This window comes from Sinocyclocheilus grahami, unplaced genomic scaffold (genome assembly GCF_001515645.1).
Source record: "Sinocyclocheilus grahami isolate Dianchi unplaced genomic scaffold, SAMN03320097.WGS_v1.1 scaffold828.1, whole genome shotgun sequence".
In the NCBI taxonomy this organism is placed as follows: domain Eukaryota; kingdom Metazoa; phylum Chordata; class Actinopteri; order Cypriniformes; family Cyprinidae; genus Sinocyclocheilus; species Sinocyclocheilus grahami.
In genome coordinates, this window is record NW_015506007.1 from 898,406 (window position 1) to 915,643 (window position 17,238).

The following is a 17,238-nucleotide window of genomic DNA, read 5'->3' on the forward strand; positions in this document are numbered from 1 at the left end:
AATTTATATCACTGCTGTGAACTGATCACCACACAGAATAATGAAGAATAACAAAAACTTTAGGAGTCAGCTCTCCACGGTATAAGATATCAGCACAATAACACACTCAGCAAAATATTGTCTAATTATCTTTATCGATAAAATCCCAGAAAATATTGAGATATTATTTTTTGTCAATATCGCACACCCCTAGTACTGACACAAAATGATTTGCAACGGTCGCTTTGTCACGTCCAGTGTAGACAGCCTCAAGCTTTTGGTTTATTTCTGTATTTTTTCTCCTTTTTTTGGCTAGTAGAAGTTATGAATGGCTGGTTAACTTAAAAATTTAGTAGCCAAATTGGCTGGTGAGTGAAAAAGTTAATTTCAATCCCTGCATATGATCATTCCTCAGTGTAGGCCTACTACAACCTCCAAGAAACACTTCATATGTCGCTGCTCTCAAGTATAAGGGGCTTTACCTGCCATTAATGCTTAGACTATTTACACTGCACACGTCTGCGGCGCGTTACCACTCTAGTCAACGCTTATGTTACCAGTTGCGCCATGGCACATCCCAGAAGCTGCTCTCCGCGCTGCTTCTGTCAAGATCGAGCAGCAACCTCCCGCTCTCTCTCGTGAAGCCAACAAGGAAGTGACTTAAACTGTAATTCGTCAACTGGCCGCTAAATGCCCACCTTTACAGCAGAAAAAAACATGTTTACAGCCTGGTTCAAAAAATTATTTTGGTCTATATAGCTAATTTTGCCCTTCATGACAACTGTGAGGGGGGTGAATTTTTTTTTTATAACTCATCCGTTTAAATTATATTAAGCCTTAAAGTTCTGCATAATTAAGGGCGTGGCCACTTGAGTGACAGGTGGATTGTCGCTGCTGTCACCACCGTCGAGCTAGGTGGCCCATTTTCGATTATCCGGGAGTGACGCTCTGCCAAGATGGCGACGGTTGGCTCTGCCTACTTTAGGCTTCAAAACGCTCGTCGGAAGTTGTCCATGTTTTTATACAGTCTATGGTCAAGATTCATGCATACGCCTCCTTCGATTAAATATAATGGCTAGTGTAGCCAAAATCCATCAAAATCCTATCAAAATCCGTTGCCATGACTTATCGCGAGAGGAAAAAATTACGTTTTAGTCGCATAACATCGGTTAATGGAAACGCCGTCATTTCGCAATACTTTTTTATCGACATTTATAAAATATCGCCAAAGTTTTGCGCAAATCTGTAATGGAAACGCACCTATATTCATGTGTTTAGCCTAGTGGTGCAACGGATCACAAAACTCACGGTTCGGATCATATTACGGATTTTGAGTCACGGATCGGATCATTTTTCGGATCAGCAAAAAAAAAAAAAAATTGTTGTGAAAGCTTACTTTAAGTACTTCTATACCACAGCAAAAACTACTAGCTTAACTAATAAAGTTAGTAATAAAACAAGAACAATTACACAAAGTACAAGCATAGATGAATACAACAAAACACAGTTACAAATAAAGTCAGTAACAGTAGCATTCAGATGCAGAAATGTAAGAATTAAGTGTAAAATAACAAAATAGTGCTCACTGCACAAGTTAAATACAGATTCATCTTTGTTAGAGCTGTGGTGTTTGATTAGCAGACAGAAACAGGTATTTATTGGCTGCTGTCTCTTTAAGACCAAAATGCATGGACCTAATACTGGTTTCTTTCTCAGCTGTTTACGTTAACTTAAGACTGTTTACGGATCATCTACGATCCGTTGCACCCCTAGTTTAGCCTAATGCTCGGACCTAATACTGGTTTCTTTCTCAGCTGTTTACGTTAACTTAAGACTGTGTTTACGGATCATCTACGATCCGTTGCACCCCTAGTTTAGCCTAATGCTTACAGTGTCTTTGTGATAATTAGACATTAAAATATATGTACAGAGTCATATACTTGTTCATCCATTTATCCACTCTCCAAATACTTATGTATCCTATGTAGGGTCACAGGGATGCTGGACAGTAAAACATTTAGCTGAACTGAGCCATTTACCTTTATCTGGACTTGATGTTTAATTTTTATATTAACTTAAATGTTTATTATAAAAGTAAAAATAATAAAAACAATGGTCACACTGTAGTTTGGGGACCAATTCTCACACTATTAACTAACTATTAACTACAAATTTTGCCTCAATAAACTCCTAATTTGCTGCTTAATAATGGTTAGTGAGGTAGCTGTTAAGTTTAAGTACAGTACAGTATGGGGTGGATTAAGGGATCTAAAATATGGTCATATAGGATAAGACATTAATATGTGCTTTATAAGTACTAATAAACAGCCAATATGCTAGTAATATCCATGCAATTAGTTAATAATAATAATAATAATGTGCTTTTGTTTAGTGCATACTGTATAGTGGAATATATATTATATTAATATAAACTTCTTAATAAAATAATATTGTATTTCTATATATTTTAATTAATTTTTTTTAAATATATAAACTGTAATATAATTATAAATGTTGTATTCTTGGTTAATGCTTATAATGCAATATTTATTCATTTATTTATTTATTTTAAACTTTAGTAAATATTGTATTTCTTAATTCATATAATGAAGTATTTATTTTTATATGTATATAAATAGTATAATAGTATAATAATAGTTGTGGTCATGTTTAATGCCTATAATGCAATATATAATATATTAATATATGCTTCATTAATAAAATAAATGTTGTATTCCTACCTTATTCATATAATGTAGTATTTATTTTATTTATATAAACGTTCAAATACTATAATAAATATTACCTTTTTGTTTAATGCCTATAATGCAATATTACATTAATATAGACTACATTAAATATTAATAAAATATGTGATATTAATAATATAACTAAATAAGTATGGTATTTTGTTTAATTTATAGAATGCAGTATTTATTATATTTATGCAAACTTACATATTAATAAGTTATATTGCAATTTGTAATTTTCACTCTTTTTTTGTTTAAAAATCAGACCGTAAATGACCTCCTCCAGTGTTGCTGCCCTGCTCTACATTCATAAGCATCTACAGGAATTAGTCGCGTTTATATGATCTGTATATGTCTGTGTGTAGCGCATTGCTGCTGGAGGAGACGGAGAGAGCATGAAGTTCTTCGGCCAATCGATTCACGGCATCATGGATTTGAATGATGACGGCATCATTGACGTCACCATCGGAGGAATAGGAGGAGCCGCGCTTTTCTGGTGAACTTTCATTGAATTTATTCCTCTCAATCTGTCCTGTAGTACAACATTTCAAATTCCCACTAATGTCCAGGGCTAAAATAAAATCATGGGTGTGTAACTTGAACCCACTACCCTCTGGACGTCCAGCTTCCTCGTTCCCACCCGCAGCAGCTGTCTCGAATTTGGACCCGAGCCTAAACATCCCACATCGCAGAGGCTTGTCCGTCAGGGGTTACGTCCCTCCGCTACGACCCATTTCTGCTGGCCTCTGAAACTGTGTGAGAGTGCCTCCAACCACCAAATAAACGCTTGGCTGCATTTCCTCTCTTAGATCCCCTGTAGAGATCACAGATTCCACAAAATGACCCCTAAACACCGAAACCCTGCGACTGTAGAGCAAAGCCATGGAGTCTAGTGACCTCTGCCATCTTCACTCCCCAAACTGCACCACCCAGCCTTTTAGGAGCTCTCAATTTGCCTCTAATTGACCACATATTGTATTTCTGGAGGCCATCTGAAGCGTTTCGTTAGCCTGAACTCAATCTATGATCTACGAACCAGCTGTTGATGCACAGAGCGAAACGAGACACCTATTAATCCTCCAAATGCGGCTCCGTTCAAGTAAACATCTTGTTGTATTTGTTGAATCCAGGTCTCGGGATGTCGCAGAGCTTCTTGCCGAGATGACCTTCGACCCTAGCAAGATCAATCTGCAGCAGACCTGTCAGGTTCAAGGGAGGACCACAGTATGTGTGAAGACCAAAGTGTGCTTCAAATATCGAATCAAGTCTGACAAAGACACAAACACAGGAACGGGTGAGGAAGTGATGCGCTTTCTTTATGTTTTTTGTCAGTCAAATCTTTCAAATTCTGCGTTTTCGAATGGTGTTTTGCTCCAGTCATCAGGTACAGTTTGACTCTTGACTCGCTGAGAGCGATTGCTAGAGGACGGTTTAACGAAACGGACAACAGGAGGCTGCAGAAGAACGAGTCCATCGTGGACAGGCTTTGCAGAGAGCACACCTTCTACACGTCGGCAAGTAACCAGTCTTCTTATACACAAGAGGGCAAACTTCTGTCACGTGATTTTTAGCTTCTTCGTGTTCAGTTGTGTGTACGGTGTGTATATAAAGAAGAAACGCTACTAGAGTTCTCCAGCAACAAGTTACGTTTTAGAACAAGTAACAGTTTAGTGTATAAAAAACATGATGTTGCTCCTTTTTTGGATGACATACATAGCCTTAAAGACAAGCAAACAAGGCAATAACTCTTCTAGAATTAAGATGTTTCTAGTTTTATTAGTTGTTCATTCATTAAAAATTATATTAATACATATATTTACTTGAATTCACCTCTTCTGTGATGAAAATATATGTTTGAATTTCTGAATTGAAATGAATTTTGATATGTTTAGGGGGCCTAAAGACAAAAATGTCAGGGTGGTGCAACCGTCCTGATATTATAATGAAGAAATACGCCTCATTAAATTCTTGAAAAGAACACCTTATGAAGTATCAGTGTTGTTTTAGTATCATTGATATACTATTATAGTTTCTATTCATATTTTGAATAAGTTGTTACTTACTTGTAATTTTTGTATTTTTAATTTAATTTTAGTAATTTTGTTATCTTTTTTATAATTTTTTTTAAAAATGGCTATATAGTTTTAGTTTTCGTTTATAATATTTATTTACATTTATAATATAAATATATTTAAATTGCAGTTATTTTATTAATTCAATTTAACTGAAAATGTCTTGGCAGCTAGCTGAAATAAAATAAGTTTTTAATATTTAATTAATTTTTTATATTTCATTTGATTTCATTTAATGTTTGTTTTATTTCAAATAATGAAAAGGTTTTTTAGTTTTTAGTTTTTGTTAACAATAATAATTATTACTGTTTCTTGAAGCAGTTCTGATTAAATATCAGAAATATTAACTATTAACATGCAGAAATATGCAGGGAAAACACAAAACAGGAAATGATATCACAGGTTAATAAGTCTCTTAATGTATCAGATGATTTGACCTTTTTATGACAAGGCTACACGTGTCATGTGGTACAACCGAAAATAAATAAAGAAATAAATAATATTTATGAAAATCTGTAAAAAATAATTTTTTTTATTTAAAAAAATATATATATATATATAAAAATTTGTAAAAAAAAAAAAGTTATGTTTATCTGTAAAAGTTTATTTATCATCTATCCAATTGACCTTAAAAATATATTTTAAAGCTTTCTGAACATAGTAATGAGAAAATCTGTTGATGCATGTAATATCTATAAAATCTATAAATGTAAAGTAGTAGCTTGTAATGGAGACTGTATACACTCCCTCCAGACGAGCTTCTTATAAAACCAGTCCCTCCTGTTCTCCGAAACCATTAACTGTCTATCATTTTTGCCTCTGATCTAGATAAGGTTACGTTTAACATCTCTCAGTAGATAAAGAGCATAAAACTAAGCGTTTGAAACCAGACGACTTGAGTTTAATAAAAGCCAGAGGTTCTCTGATCAAAGGCCCGAGGCCAGAAAAATCAGCCCAGCCTCCATTGAGACACTGCAGCACGTCCTGCTTCACTGCATACTTGCCCTCGGAGATCCAGAGGAAGTATGCAGTCTGTGAGCAAACTGAGCAAAAGAAGTATGTATAATAACATTTGAGTTTAATATAGAAATACTCAAATATTTTTTCACAAAGTATTTCAAAAATATCAAACATGATATTATCAAGACATGTTGTTTACAAATTAAATAATATATCTAAAATGTATAATAACAAAACATTCAATATAGAAAATACCTAAATATTTTTTCACAAAATATTTCCAAAATGTCAAGCATGATATTACTGTTGCTTGCGAATTACGTTTTAAAATAAATAATAATATATGTCAGATGAATGTTGAAATACTCAGAAATATTTTTTCACAAATTATATTTTTCAAAAATATTGTGCTAAATACAATAAATCATTATTAATCTCATGAATTTTGACCAGTTTTTAGAAAGCAAAATCCAGTTTTGTGAATTCAAATTTAAAATAAATAACTACATAAATAATTGTGTTAAATATTTAATTCTATTATTATTAAAAATATCTAGCTTTAAAAAATATATTTTGTAAAATTTTTCTCCAGAGCCCATTAAATCCCCTGCGCCCCCTAGTGTAACTAGTGTACAAACCCCTGAATTAGACAATACAGCAGGCAATATTTGTATTATATGCATGGACTTTACACATTAATTGACTTTACACAGTTATTTAACTGAACTGAATCAGCGATGAGCTGATTTCAACTGAATAGTGACTATTTATCCTTGTCCTTTTAGAGCTGCTTTACAGCAGAATTGCATTCTGTTGCATCATTCGAATAATTTTTTTCATGTTTATCAATGTTTTAAAACAATCTGTGTAGTACAAAGCGCTATAGAAATAAAGGGGGAAAATAAGTGATACATAAAGTAGAGGATTATGGCTGGAATGAGTCCTGATTTTACTCCCAGTCCATCTGGAAACTGGAGGTTTCTTATATAACTCAGTGTGTTCACACACACACACACACACACTCATGTTTATTTCTGTAAATTGTGGGGACTTTCCATAGACTTCTATTGTTTTTATACTGACCAAATGATATTTTCTATCCCCTAACCCAACCCTAAACCTACCCATTACAGAAAACCTGTTTGCATTGTTACACTTTCAGATAAACATCATTTACTATTTTTAATATTTTTTTCCCTCGTGGGGACTGCAGGCTGGTCCCCACAATGTAGCATAAACAAATACACACACACACACATAAACCCAAGGAGACAGCTTTACAAGCTCACGAGATAAGGTTATCAGGAGGAAGAACACGTTTTCCTGGAAACTTCACTGACTGTTTGCCTCTGCTACTCCCTCGAGTTCTGTTGCTCATGTCTTCTAAAGCACTGGAGCAGGAAAATAATTCCTGACAAATATTTGTTGGAAGCATTTGGCTTAATGCCTGTTGCAATTAAATTACATTGTTGGGAAAGGGTGCAAAACAAAAGCTGATTCTGTACAGCAGATACTGCTACTGTTACAGACTAACAGTGTTTGGCAAACTTAAAGGGATGAGGATGCTTTTGAAGTTTGTTTTTACGACCATTCGAGCACGTCAAAATAAATCATCCGTTATTACGTTTCTTTGTATTTTCTTTGCTCTAGATTGCATTAGTGGACTGCGGGAATGACGACAAGTGTGTTGCTAATCTACACCTTAAAGCCACTGCAAACATCTCGAGGTATTATTAATAGCTTTTAATATGAGGTCAGTTAAATCGTCCTATTTGTGTCTTTCTGCTTCATTCTTTGATATTATTATATATGTAAAATGACAATTCAGATAATTATGACATGATCTGAAGTGGCTGTATTATTCGTAGTACATGAGTTTTTGTTTATTCCCATGTATTTTTGTCATTTTCTGTTGTCTGCTGCCCACTTCTGTTGACTTTTGAGAGAATAGGTTCAGCACACGTTCTGTCATCAGCCTCAGATTTGTCTGCAAGACATTACAACAAGATAATAGAAGCGAACTAGAGCACTAGATGCAAATTGACTTTGTCCATCTCCATGTATTTCTGTAGACTTCTCATAAAAAGCAACCAGGAGAAGTTTTATGTCAACATCGACATCCACAACAGCAGAGACAATGCTTACAATACTAAGGTTACACTGAGCCACACGGAAAATATCAACTATGTGAAAGTTGAGGTAGGATTTGTCATCTGTAATGTGGCAAGAAAAACTTTTAGATGGAACAATTCAACGACAAATGCATTCAAAATGGGGGAAAAAGTCATTGCTATTTTCAAAAACAGTTAATATCTGTTGTCACTTTTTTGCAGCCCAAAGATAAAGACTGTGAAACGAATCCTACCAGAATAGTATGTGCAGTTGGATATCCTTTTCTTAAAACTGACAAAAAGGTGAGATTTGCCTCTTACTATTAAATTAACATAATAAAATAACGTGCATTATTATATCTCGTTCTGTTTACACTCTTATCATGTCAATCCAACAGGAAAGCTTCAAAATCCAGTTCGAGCCCAATCCCTTTCATATTCGTAAGGACATTGTGATCAATGTTACTGCAACCACGTAAGAATTACGCCCATGACTACTCACTAATTAAATCCACTTTTTACTGTGTTTGACTCAATTAAACAGAGAATAATATGGAAGCCCATTTCCACCAAAAATAAAAAAGATAATTGTGACTTTTTATGTCGCAGTTCTGACTTTTTCGCTCAGAATTGCATATGAACTCAATTGCAAAAAATAAAGTCAGAATTTCAAGCTATAAACTCACAGTTCTGACTTTTTTCTTGAAATTCTGAATTTTTCTCTCACATTTGCGAAAATACATCTCGCAATTCTGACTTCAGAATTATAAAAAGATTTTTAAAAAGATATAAATTCACAATTTCAAGTTACAAAGTCCAATTAAGAGGAAATAACAATTTTCTTACAATTGTTTGCATCTTGCAGTTCTGACTTTATAACACACAATTGCGATTTTACTGTATATCACACAATTCTGACATGCAAAATCTCACAATTGTGATACAAAAAGGTCAACTGCAAGATGTAAAGTCAGAATTCTGAGATAAAAAGTTGCAATTAACTTTTTTGTTTTTTTTATTCAGTGGCCGAAACAAGTTTCCATAGAATAGGGGCACAGTATTTTGATATATAATTATTATTTTGACTGCAGTGATAGTGAGGAGTCGGATTCAAACTTGAGAGACAACTTTGTGAGCATCGTCATCCCTGTGCAGCACGAAGCCAACCTGAGATTCAGTGCGTAAGTGGCTTTTTAAACCAACCAATCAGCTTTGCCAAAATAAGCATCTGAGCAGAACTGAACTAAGCAGTAATGTTAATGCACTGACAGATGAGATTATTCAGTTTGCCATTTCATTCTGTACACTCTTAAAAATAAAGGTGCTTAAAAGTTTCCTCACAGCAATGTCATCGAAAAACCATTTTTGGTTCCACAAAGAACCGTTGAGTCAAAATGTTCTTTAAAGAACCATCTCTTTCTTCCCTTTTTATAATCTGGAGAACCTTCTTTCGCCACAAAGAACCTTTTGTGAAACAGAAAGGTTCTTTATGGAACCATTTAGACAAAAAAAGATTCTTCTATAGCATCGTGAAGCACCATTATTTTAAAGAGTCTAATATATCTCAAATGTACTCTATATTTAACATATATAAAGTAATTTGCATAGTGAAATGTAATTAAATGTCATAATATGTTCAAATGATATATACACCAGGACTGCTGATCAGAGCATAAATATGTTTTTATCCTAGAAACAAGTATATGAAGCAGGACCACATCATATTTAAAGAGAAGGAGACGATACCCAGCGTTTTCAACCACACTAGTGTGATCGGGGATGAGGTGAAAATCAGCTACACGGTAAGACTCAAAACATCTGGAGTTTGAATCACTCCTTTCAGGGCATCATGTGAACCACGGCTCCAGGGGTGAATAAAGGCCTTCTGAAGCGTTTGTGTAAGAAAAATATCCATGTTTAAAACTTTATAAACAGTAATCTCTAGCTTCCGCTAACTGTTGACCTCGCGTTCACAACAGAGCGGCGTTCCAGCGGATGACGTAGACGTAGCTTGAGCTCCAATGAGAAGTAACGAAGTGCAGAGGAGTGAGCAAAACAAAACACCAGTCACAAATTAGAAGTATAAAACGAGGATTTGTAAAGGAAAATGTCAGAGGATTTCGATGTAAGCCAAGAGGAGACTGGTTTTCCTTTGCTTGAAAAAACTTGGTTCTCATGAGATTAGCATATTCTCACGCTACGCCGACGTCCTACGTCATCCGCTGGAACGCCACTCTGTCGTGAACGCATGTATGACAGCTAGTGGAAGCTAGAGATTACGGTTTATAAAGTTTTTAATATGGATATTTAATTTTTTTATTTTATTTAATTGGTGGTTTAAATGAACACTCATTCATTGGTGAAAACTGATCAATTGAGGTTTTTTTTTAGTAAAACAAGAAAACAATACATGCAAAGATGCAAGTGTTCGGCTTGGTTTCTTATTCATGTGGTACTGCCTTATGATGTGTAGTATATGTCTTATTACAGGGTTCCTCAAATCTTGCCCTGGAGGGCCAATGCGCTGCAGAGTTTAGCTCCAATCCTGATTAAACTCACCTACCTGTGATTTTCTAATGATCCTGAAGATATTGATTAGCTTGCTCAGGTGTGTTTGATTAGGGTTAGAGCTAAACTCTGCAGGAAAGTGGATCTCGTGGGCCAGATTTGAGGATCCCTGTCTTATTATATAACTGTCATTTCAACACAAGAAAAAAATGTTCTTTAAAGTTGGCATGAAAAAATTTATTGCTGTGTGGGTTCAAAAGCTGACTCATATTTGGCACTGTAACTTCAACATCCACTCTCATATTTTTGTGTCATTTAGTCAGTTTTTTTGTTGAATGAAATGCCATGATTCTATTGTATAAAATATTACAATCAACTGCATTAATGTTTCAGACACACAAAAATGGTTTAAAAATAATTTGGTGAAAACATGTAAGATAATCAAGCCTCGCTCTCAAATGAAGCCCATCGGTCTTGGGCACCTGTCAGATACTCTGCTGTGAAGTTTCTATGTAATGCACTGGTTTGTCATATTGTACATACTTTTCAGCACGGATTTAAAAAGCCTTGCACATATTGTCAAAAAAAATAAATGCTTATTTTGTAATTTAGACACTTTAAGAGACATATTTGTGTGTGTTTTTATTTATACAGTACTGAGGGTATTCCAGGAAGCAATGAAACAGTCACCACAGGGCTGCCAATTGACACTTTTCTCATGCTCTCATGCCACACGTCCATTTTCTCACTCAGTCAAAAGCACCCTGAGTTAAAACTGTAATAATAGGATATTGGCGAAACAGATTAGGTAAAGGCTCCTGTGCCCAGATATACTGCAGGAAATGAGTATACTTAAAAAAAATTGGGATGGATTGGCCATTATTGAGCGCTATAAACACATTTAATGTCTGTTTCAATCATACTGGACGCCAGAGGGCGCCCTCGCGCAGGAACTCCATCACAGAAGGAAAAGGACTCAGGAAATCCCTAATATGGACAAAGGCATTGCTGTGCTGTAACTGAGTAAACGACACTCTGGAAGCCTCGCGACCATTCTTAAAAATAAGGTGGATAGATGGATGAATTGATATTGATAACAGGCAAATAAACTAAATCGTCGATATTTTTGCTTCCTAAATAACATCTGAAACACCGTGTTTTAAAAATGTGTTTTATTGGCCAGATGTTGTGGCTTACATCCCCTTACGAAAAAGAAGTTTATTCAAGTGTGCTGTTAGTATACTTCTTTTAAACTAAAAATAGGAAAGTTTACTTTTAGTCTACTTTTTATGTACTTCTCAGAAATTAAGCTTTAGCGTTAGTTCTGGCAGGTCACGTGAGTCAAGCTTGCATCAGCTGATTCTCAGCTGATCACATCTACCTATAGGAATACGACACCTATCGCGGCATTCCTATATAAGCTGTATTCAGTATTATTCAGCAGCTTTTCAGCTTGCTTCGGAGCAAATGACCCTCCTCCATCCCCAGCTCCACCTTTCGCCACAGTCAGGACTTAGCTTTCTGATATTCCTTGCTAATCAGACTCCTTTATCTTGAATAAAGTGTTACACTTAAATATCATTGAGTACATTAATGATATCTGCCTTGTTCTGTTCTGTTAACCCTGGGGGGTTATTATTGCTGGCTCTCCCTGCTCATTCATGACAGGCTGCATGGAAGGGCAGGGAGGTTTTTGCCCAGAATAGAACCATACCGCCAAACCAAACTTTATGCTAAATATCTATCATTTTGACGATAGTGGTCCTGACAAAATAATAGTTTATGTTTGATGGAGCTTACTGGAAATATTTCTCGCCCATCAAGTTCATAAGAGAATCTCATGCAGGGATTGTTATTATTATCATGTGCATCTGTGTTTGCCAATGGATTTAACATATGGTCTGTCACCTTTGTGACTATATGAATGCTACCATACCAATCACTTTGACAGATCAGCCAAGCAGACAGGCCCATGATGATGACAATACCTCTGAGAATGCCACATGCACCGCTTACCTACTCACTGAGACGTTTACTTGAGAAAAACTTGTCAGAAACACTTAATGTTTCCAAGTTACTGGAGAGACAGTCAAGGAAAATTTCATTCAGGTATGTTAGGGGAAGAGGAGGAGAATTTCAATCAAGCTCGCAGTATGAAACATATGGGCAATCATAATTCGCTGAGATCCCAGAACAACAGCAGACTTGAGGACTGCTGAGTTTTGCTATCATTTCTGGATCTGATTTATACTTAAAAAATATACTTGAACTTTACTTAAGTATACTTGCTAAAATAAACTTGAAGTATACTACTTTTTATGACATAGGTATTACAACGAGAAGGTGATTTATGAGGACATTTTCAGTGTCCCCGTAATTCAAAAGGCTTATAAATAATTCAGAATGAGTTTTTTTGAAAATCTAAAAATGCAGAAAGTTTCCTGTGAGGGGTAGGTTTAGGGGTAGGGTTGGTGTAGGGCAATAGAATATACGGTCTGTACAGTAGAAAAACCATTACGCCTATGGAGAGTCCCCATAAACAATAAAAACAAACCTGTGTGTGTGTGTGTGTGTCATGGTCTGCAGTGGGCACACTCATGATGAGTATGACTTCCTCAGCTCTATGACTCCGCCCCTTCGCCCACCTGTCTTCGCCCACCTGTCCTCGCCCAGTCTAGTGAAACGCAGGAAAATAGCAGCGCATAGCCTATTTCTCAACATGCTGTAAATATATTAAGACTCGGCTTTCGAATATGATTTCATGTCTAAATTGTGTCTTTTATTAGCTTCTCCGTAGTTTATGATCTGCTCTTTTTATCTTTCCCTTTTTCATTTGGATTTTTACGAAGTGTCAAATAAAAAGCATGACGCCCGTTACAATAAGCCACAAGCTTCCTTATTTGGTCAGTGGTGAATTATTTGTGGTAGGCATGTTGCATAATGTCAACATGAAAGGAAGATAGAAATCTTACAGGAGTGCTGCTATGACATCATATCCTCTGAGCTTTGGGATAGTTCAGGTTGTTTCATTATAACAGTTACAGTAGGACTGGAGACATCACACATCTACTCTTTCTTAGCAATTTCTCCAGCAATGGACAAAGTGGAAAAATGTGTGATACTACTGCTATTATTGCAGAGTAAGTACTTGCTTTGCTTACCATATGATGTTTACAAATTATTAATCTTCATAGTTTTCATGACTTTTTACATTTGGGTGGACAGCCATGTTAATATTTTATTATTTTGTGGTAATGATCTATAATGAAACTGTTTCATATACTTACTCTCAGTAAAATCTTAACCTCCTTAAACAAGATGAACTTCAAAACATACAATTTAAATTGTATGAATTGTACAATTGTACTTTCAGACAACATACTGCATGTTGAATTAAGTTGTTTTCCCCTACCCATGACATTTCTTTATTGTTTTAATCACAAATCGAACTAAATTGATAAATACCAATTTGCCATTTGAAAAAGAAAAATGAAGATTTAAACTATTAATTTAACCAATTTTGCTTTTCAGGTAAATGTATCCATCTATTTTTCTGTATGAAAACAAAAATCGATTTGATGTATTTGTTTATTTATTCATTCATTCATTTTCTCACTCACTCTTGGAATCTATACTATTAAAAAAGAAATATACTTTTGTACATGATAAATCTGTGTTGATGCAGATAAATCTGTGCATAATAAGTCCCATTGTTTGTTGTGAAGGTGTGTTGGGTGTTAAGTCTAAAAAGGGTTGGGTTCTGACTTCGACTTATCAGTATTGTTTGAAATATGCCGACATACTGCTGGTCATAGAAAAGGCTTACCAATGTCAGTTGTCTCATGGCAAAAACGTTTTTTGACGAACTAGAGCCGTATTAAATATACTGTATGTGAATATACATTTCCAAACAAAATAGGGTCTAAAATCATAGCTGAGAATGTCAAACTTTTCCCCGCAGGTTTCTGTATCGCTCACACTCAGGGTTTCAATGTGGGAACTGCAGGGGCTAAAATCTTCTCAGGTCTTGCGGTAGAAGAGTTTGGCTACAATGTACAACAGATAAGCAATGATCAAGGAAAATGGTAAGATATGTCATACACCAGACATTTTTCTGAAACATGTTCAAAATGTATAAAAAAAAAAAAAATTGTGGATCCAAAGTCTATTTCTGGAAGTGTCGGACTGATACTTTGAGTCACAGTTCACTCACACATTACAGTGGGGAATTTGAGACGGCTTTGTTTATGACTAATTCCTGTCCGGAATTTATTCTAAAGGAAAATGATTTGGCACTCTAACAATCTTAAAGGAATAATACACCCAAAAACAAAAATTTGCCAACAGTGTACTCAAGTTCAGGCCATCCAAGATGTAGGTGAGTTTGTTTCTTCATGGGAACAGATTTGGAGAAATGTAGCATTACATCACTTGCTCACCAGTGGATGCTCTGTAGTGAATGGGTGCCGTCAGAATGAGAGTCCAAACAGCTGATAAAAACATCACAATAATCCACAAGTAATCCACACAACTCCAGTCCATCAGTTAACACCTTGTGAAGTGAAAAGCTGCGTGTTTATGATAAACAAATTCTTCAGATGTTTTTATCAGCTGTTTGGACTCTCATTCTGACGGCACCCATTCACTACAGAGCATCCACTGGTGAGCAAGTGATGTAATGCTACATTTCTCCAAATCTGTTTAGATGAAGAAACAAACTCATCTACATCTTGAATTGCCTGAAGATTTCATTTTTGGTTGAAATATACCCTAAGTATAGGGAAACATATCATAACCACGGGCAAAAATAATTTGCATGCATAATTAGTTTGATTGCATAGAGAAATGGTTATTTTTGCTCAGGCTGCTGGTGGGTTCTCCCTGGAGTGGATACCCTCAGAATAGAAAAGGAAATCTCTATAAGTGTGACATTAGTGCTTCAAGAAGAGCCACCTGCCAGAAACTAAACCTTGCAGGTAAATTTCTCTTTATTTTAAATAATTATGCACTTGCAAAAAGTGTTGTGGTATGACCATGGGCTTTTGGACGTGATACAGCACCATTGTTTTTAAACTATCTGACACCACAATACTTTTGAAGTCCTTTAAAGTCCATTCAAATAGAATTAACATCATTTAAATTTTTCCCACTTGTCGTGAAAATATATCTGTGTCTTCACAGACTCTATCAGCATAGATGGTGTGCAGAGCATCAATGTCAACATGAGTCTGGGCCTGACTCTCACTCCAATAGCTAAACCTAACACATTGATGGTATGCTGTAGTAGCATTGTGTCTCCATCAGGGGATCTTACTCAAAACACTCATTCAGTCCTTGACATAACTCAAGGTATAAGATATGAAACTGTAGAAAGCTGATGGTATGTTTGTGTTTCAGACGTGTGGTCCTCTGTGGGCTCAGCGCTGTGGCAGTCAGTATTTTTACCCAGGAATCTGTGCTGAAGTGAGCCCACAGTTTACACTCCAGTCATCCTTCTCTCCTGCCATTCAAAGTACATCTTATTTTGTATGGTCAGAAATGTACAAAATACTTTATAGGGTAAGTTAGTGATTCTTAATCTGAATTTCTCATTCAGCTTGTGGTGGGCCAATGGATGTTGCCATTGTTTTGGACGGATCAAACAGTATATATCCATGGCCTGATGTTAGAAACTTTCTCATAAAGCTTTTGGAAAATCTCGATATCGGACCAGATAAAACTCGAGTAAGTACTGTTATTTACCTTATTCTGATATGATTTTGTCTTTGATTTATATGATATGACTTAATTGGGATTTTGTTTCTTTTTTAGGTCAGTATAATGCAGTATTCAGAGGATTTGTCCTTTCTTTATCATTTTAGTTCTGACCAAAATAAAGACAAAGTTCTTTCAGCAGCTTCTGATATTGAGCAAAAAACTGGAACAGAAACCAACACTTTTGAAGCACTTGACAATGTCAGGTATTTTATTTTATTTTATTACATTTAATTTTATTTTATTTGTGGGGGAAATAAAACATTCTTTGTGTTTCAGACAAACAGCTTTCCTACCAGAAAATGGTGGCCGTCCCGGTGCCACTAAGGTGTTGGTGGTGGTAACAGATGGAGAATCTGCTGATGGTTCTAAAGGTCAAGAGGTCATTGAGAGATGCAACAGAGATGGCATCATTCGCTTTGGCATTGCTGTGAGTGAGAGATCAGCATGAAAAAAAAAGCATTACGTGAACAAGATATGATACAATTATGCATTTTTTATCTATTATGCAAGTTGAAATGAGAGAACATTACATGAAATACAATAAGCAGTGAGATTCATTACAGAAAAGAAAAATTTTAAGTATTCATTGTTTAAAATTTCATACTACACTGTACAAAAATGCTGGGTTAAATATAACCTTTGGGTTAAAAAGGGACAAAACCAGCAAAACTAGCTGGGTTTGTCCCTTTTTAACCCAGCACTTTTTTAGAGTGTAAAGTACCTAATTTTAAGTTTTTTATATATTTTTTATATTTTTTTATATTTTTTATTTTTAGAGTATGTCTTGAATTAAATGTATTTTGTTTTATTTTGTTAACAAGACAAACATCATTTTTGAATTTGATGTATTACGTTCATCTATGAATTTATTCAGATTCTCAAGCAAAGTGCCAATATTCAAAAATTCATAGAGGAGATTGAATTGATCGCTAGCGCTCCAACAGAGAACTACATGTTCAATGTGTCATCAGAGCAAGCGCTAATCAATATCGCAGGAACTCTGGGGAACAGGATCTTTAACATTGAAGGTAAATCGTTCACATATGCCAAATGAATAATGACTTCATCCAGTGACAACAGGTCACCTTTTTAACTTAAAAA

General features: G+C 35.3%; 2 protein-coding genes across 2 annotated transcripts in view; both read left to right on the forward strand.

The window, feature by feature from the left end:
- Positions 1-9,887, forward strand: part of LOC107562550 (integrin alpha-1-like) — a 45,871-nt gene extending 35,984 nt beyond the window's left edge. Inside the window, exons 15-25 of the mRNA XM_016247186.1 lie at positions 3,095-3,225; positions 3,860-4,023; positions 4,107-4,299; positions 5,713-5,824; positions 7,412-7,488; positions 7,834-7,960; positions 8,095-8,175; positions 8,271-8,347; positions 8,964-9,053; positions 9,566-9,674; positions 9,852-9,887. Coding sequence (XP_016102672.1) covers positions 3,095-3,225; positions 3,860-4,023; positions 4,107-4,299; positions 5,713-5,824; positions 7,412-7,488; positions 7,834-7,960; positions 8,095-8,175; positions 8,271-8,347; positions 8,964-9,053; positions 9,566-9,674; positions 9,852-9,887 — 1,197 coding nt within the window. The remainder of the gene's footprint in view (positions 1-3,094; positions 3,226-3,859; positions 4,024-4,106; positions 4,300-5,712; positions 5,825-7,411; positions 7,489-7,833; positions 7,961-8,094; positions 8,176-8,270; positions 8,348-8,963; positions 9,054-9,565; positions 9,675-9,851) is intronic.
- A 3,587-nt stretch (positions 9,888-13,474) lies between these two features.
- LOC107562551 (integrin alpha-2-like) overlaps positions 13,475-17,238 on the forward strand; it is a 10,359-nt gene continuing 6,595 nt past the window's right edge. Inside the window, exons 1-9 of the mRNA XM_016247188.1 lie at positions 13,475-13,520; positions 14,342-14,465; positions 15,244-15,356; positions 15,562-15,653; positions 15,778-15,892; positions 15,977-16,104; positions 16,192-16,340; positions 16,414-16,564; positions 17,012-17,165. Coding sequence (XP_016102674.1) covers positions 13,475-13,520; positions 14,342-14,465; positions 15,244-15,356; positions 15,562-15,653; positions 15,778-15,892; positions 15,977-16,104; positions 16,192-16,340; positions 16,414-16,564; positions 17,012-17,165 — 1,072 coding nt within the window. The remainder of the gene's footprint in view (positions 13,521-14,341; positions 14,466-15,243; positions 15,357-15,561; positions 15,654-15,777; positions 15,893-15,976; positions 16,105-16,191; positions 16,341-16,413; positions 16,565-17,011; positions 17,166-17,238) is intronic.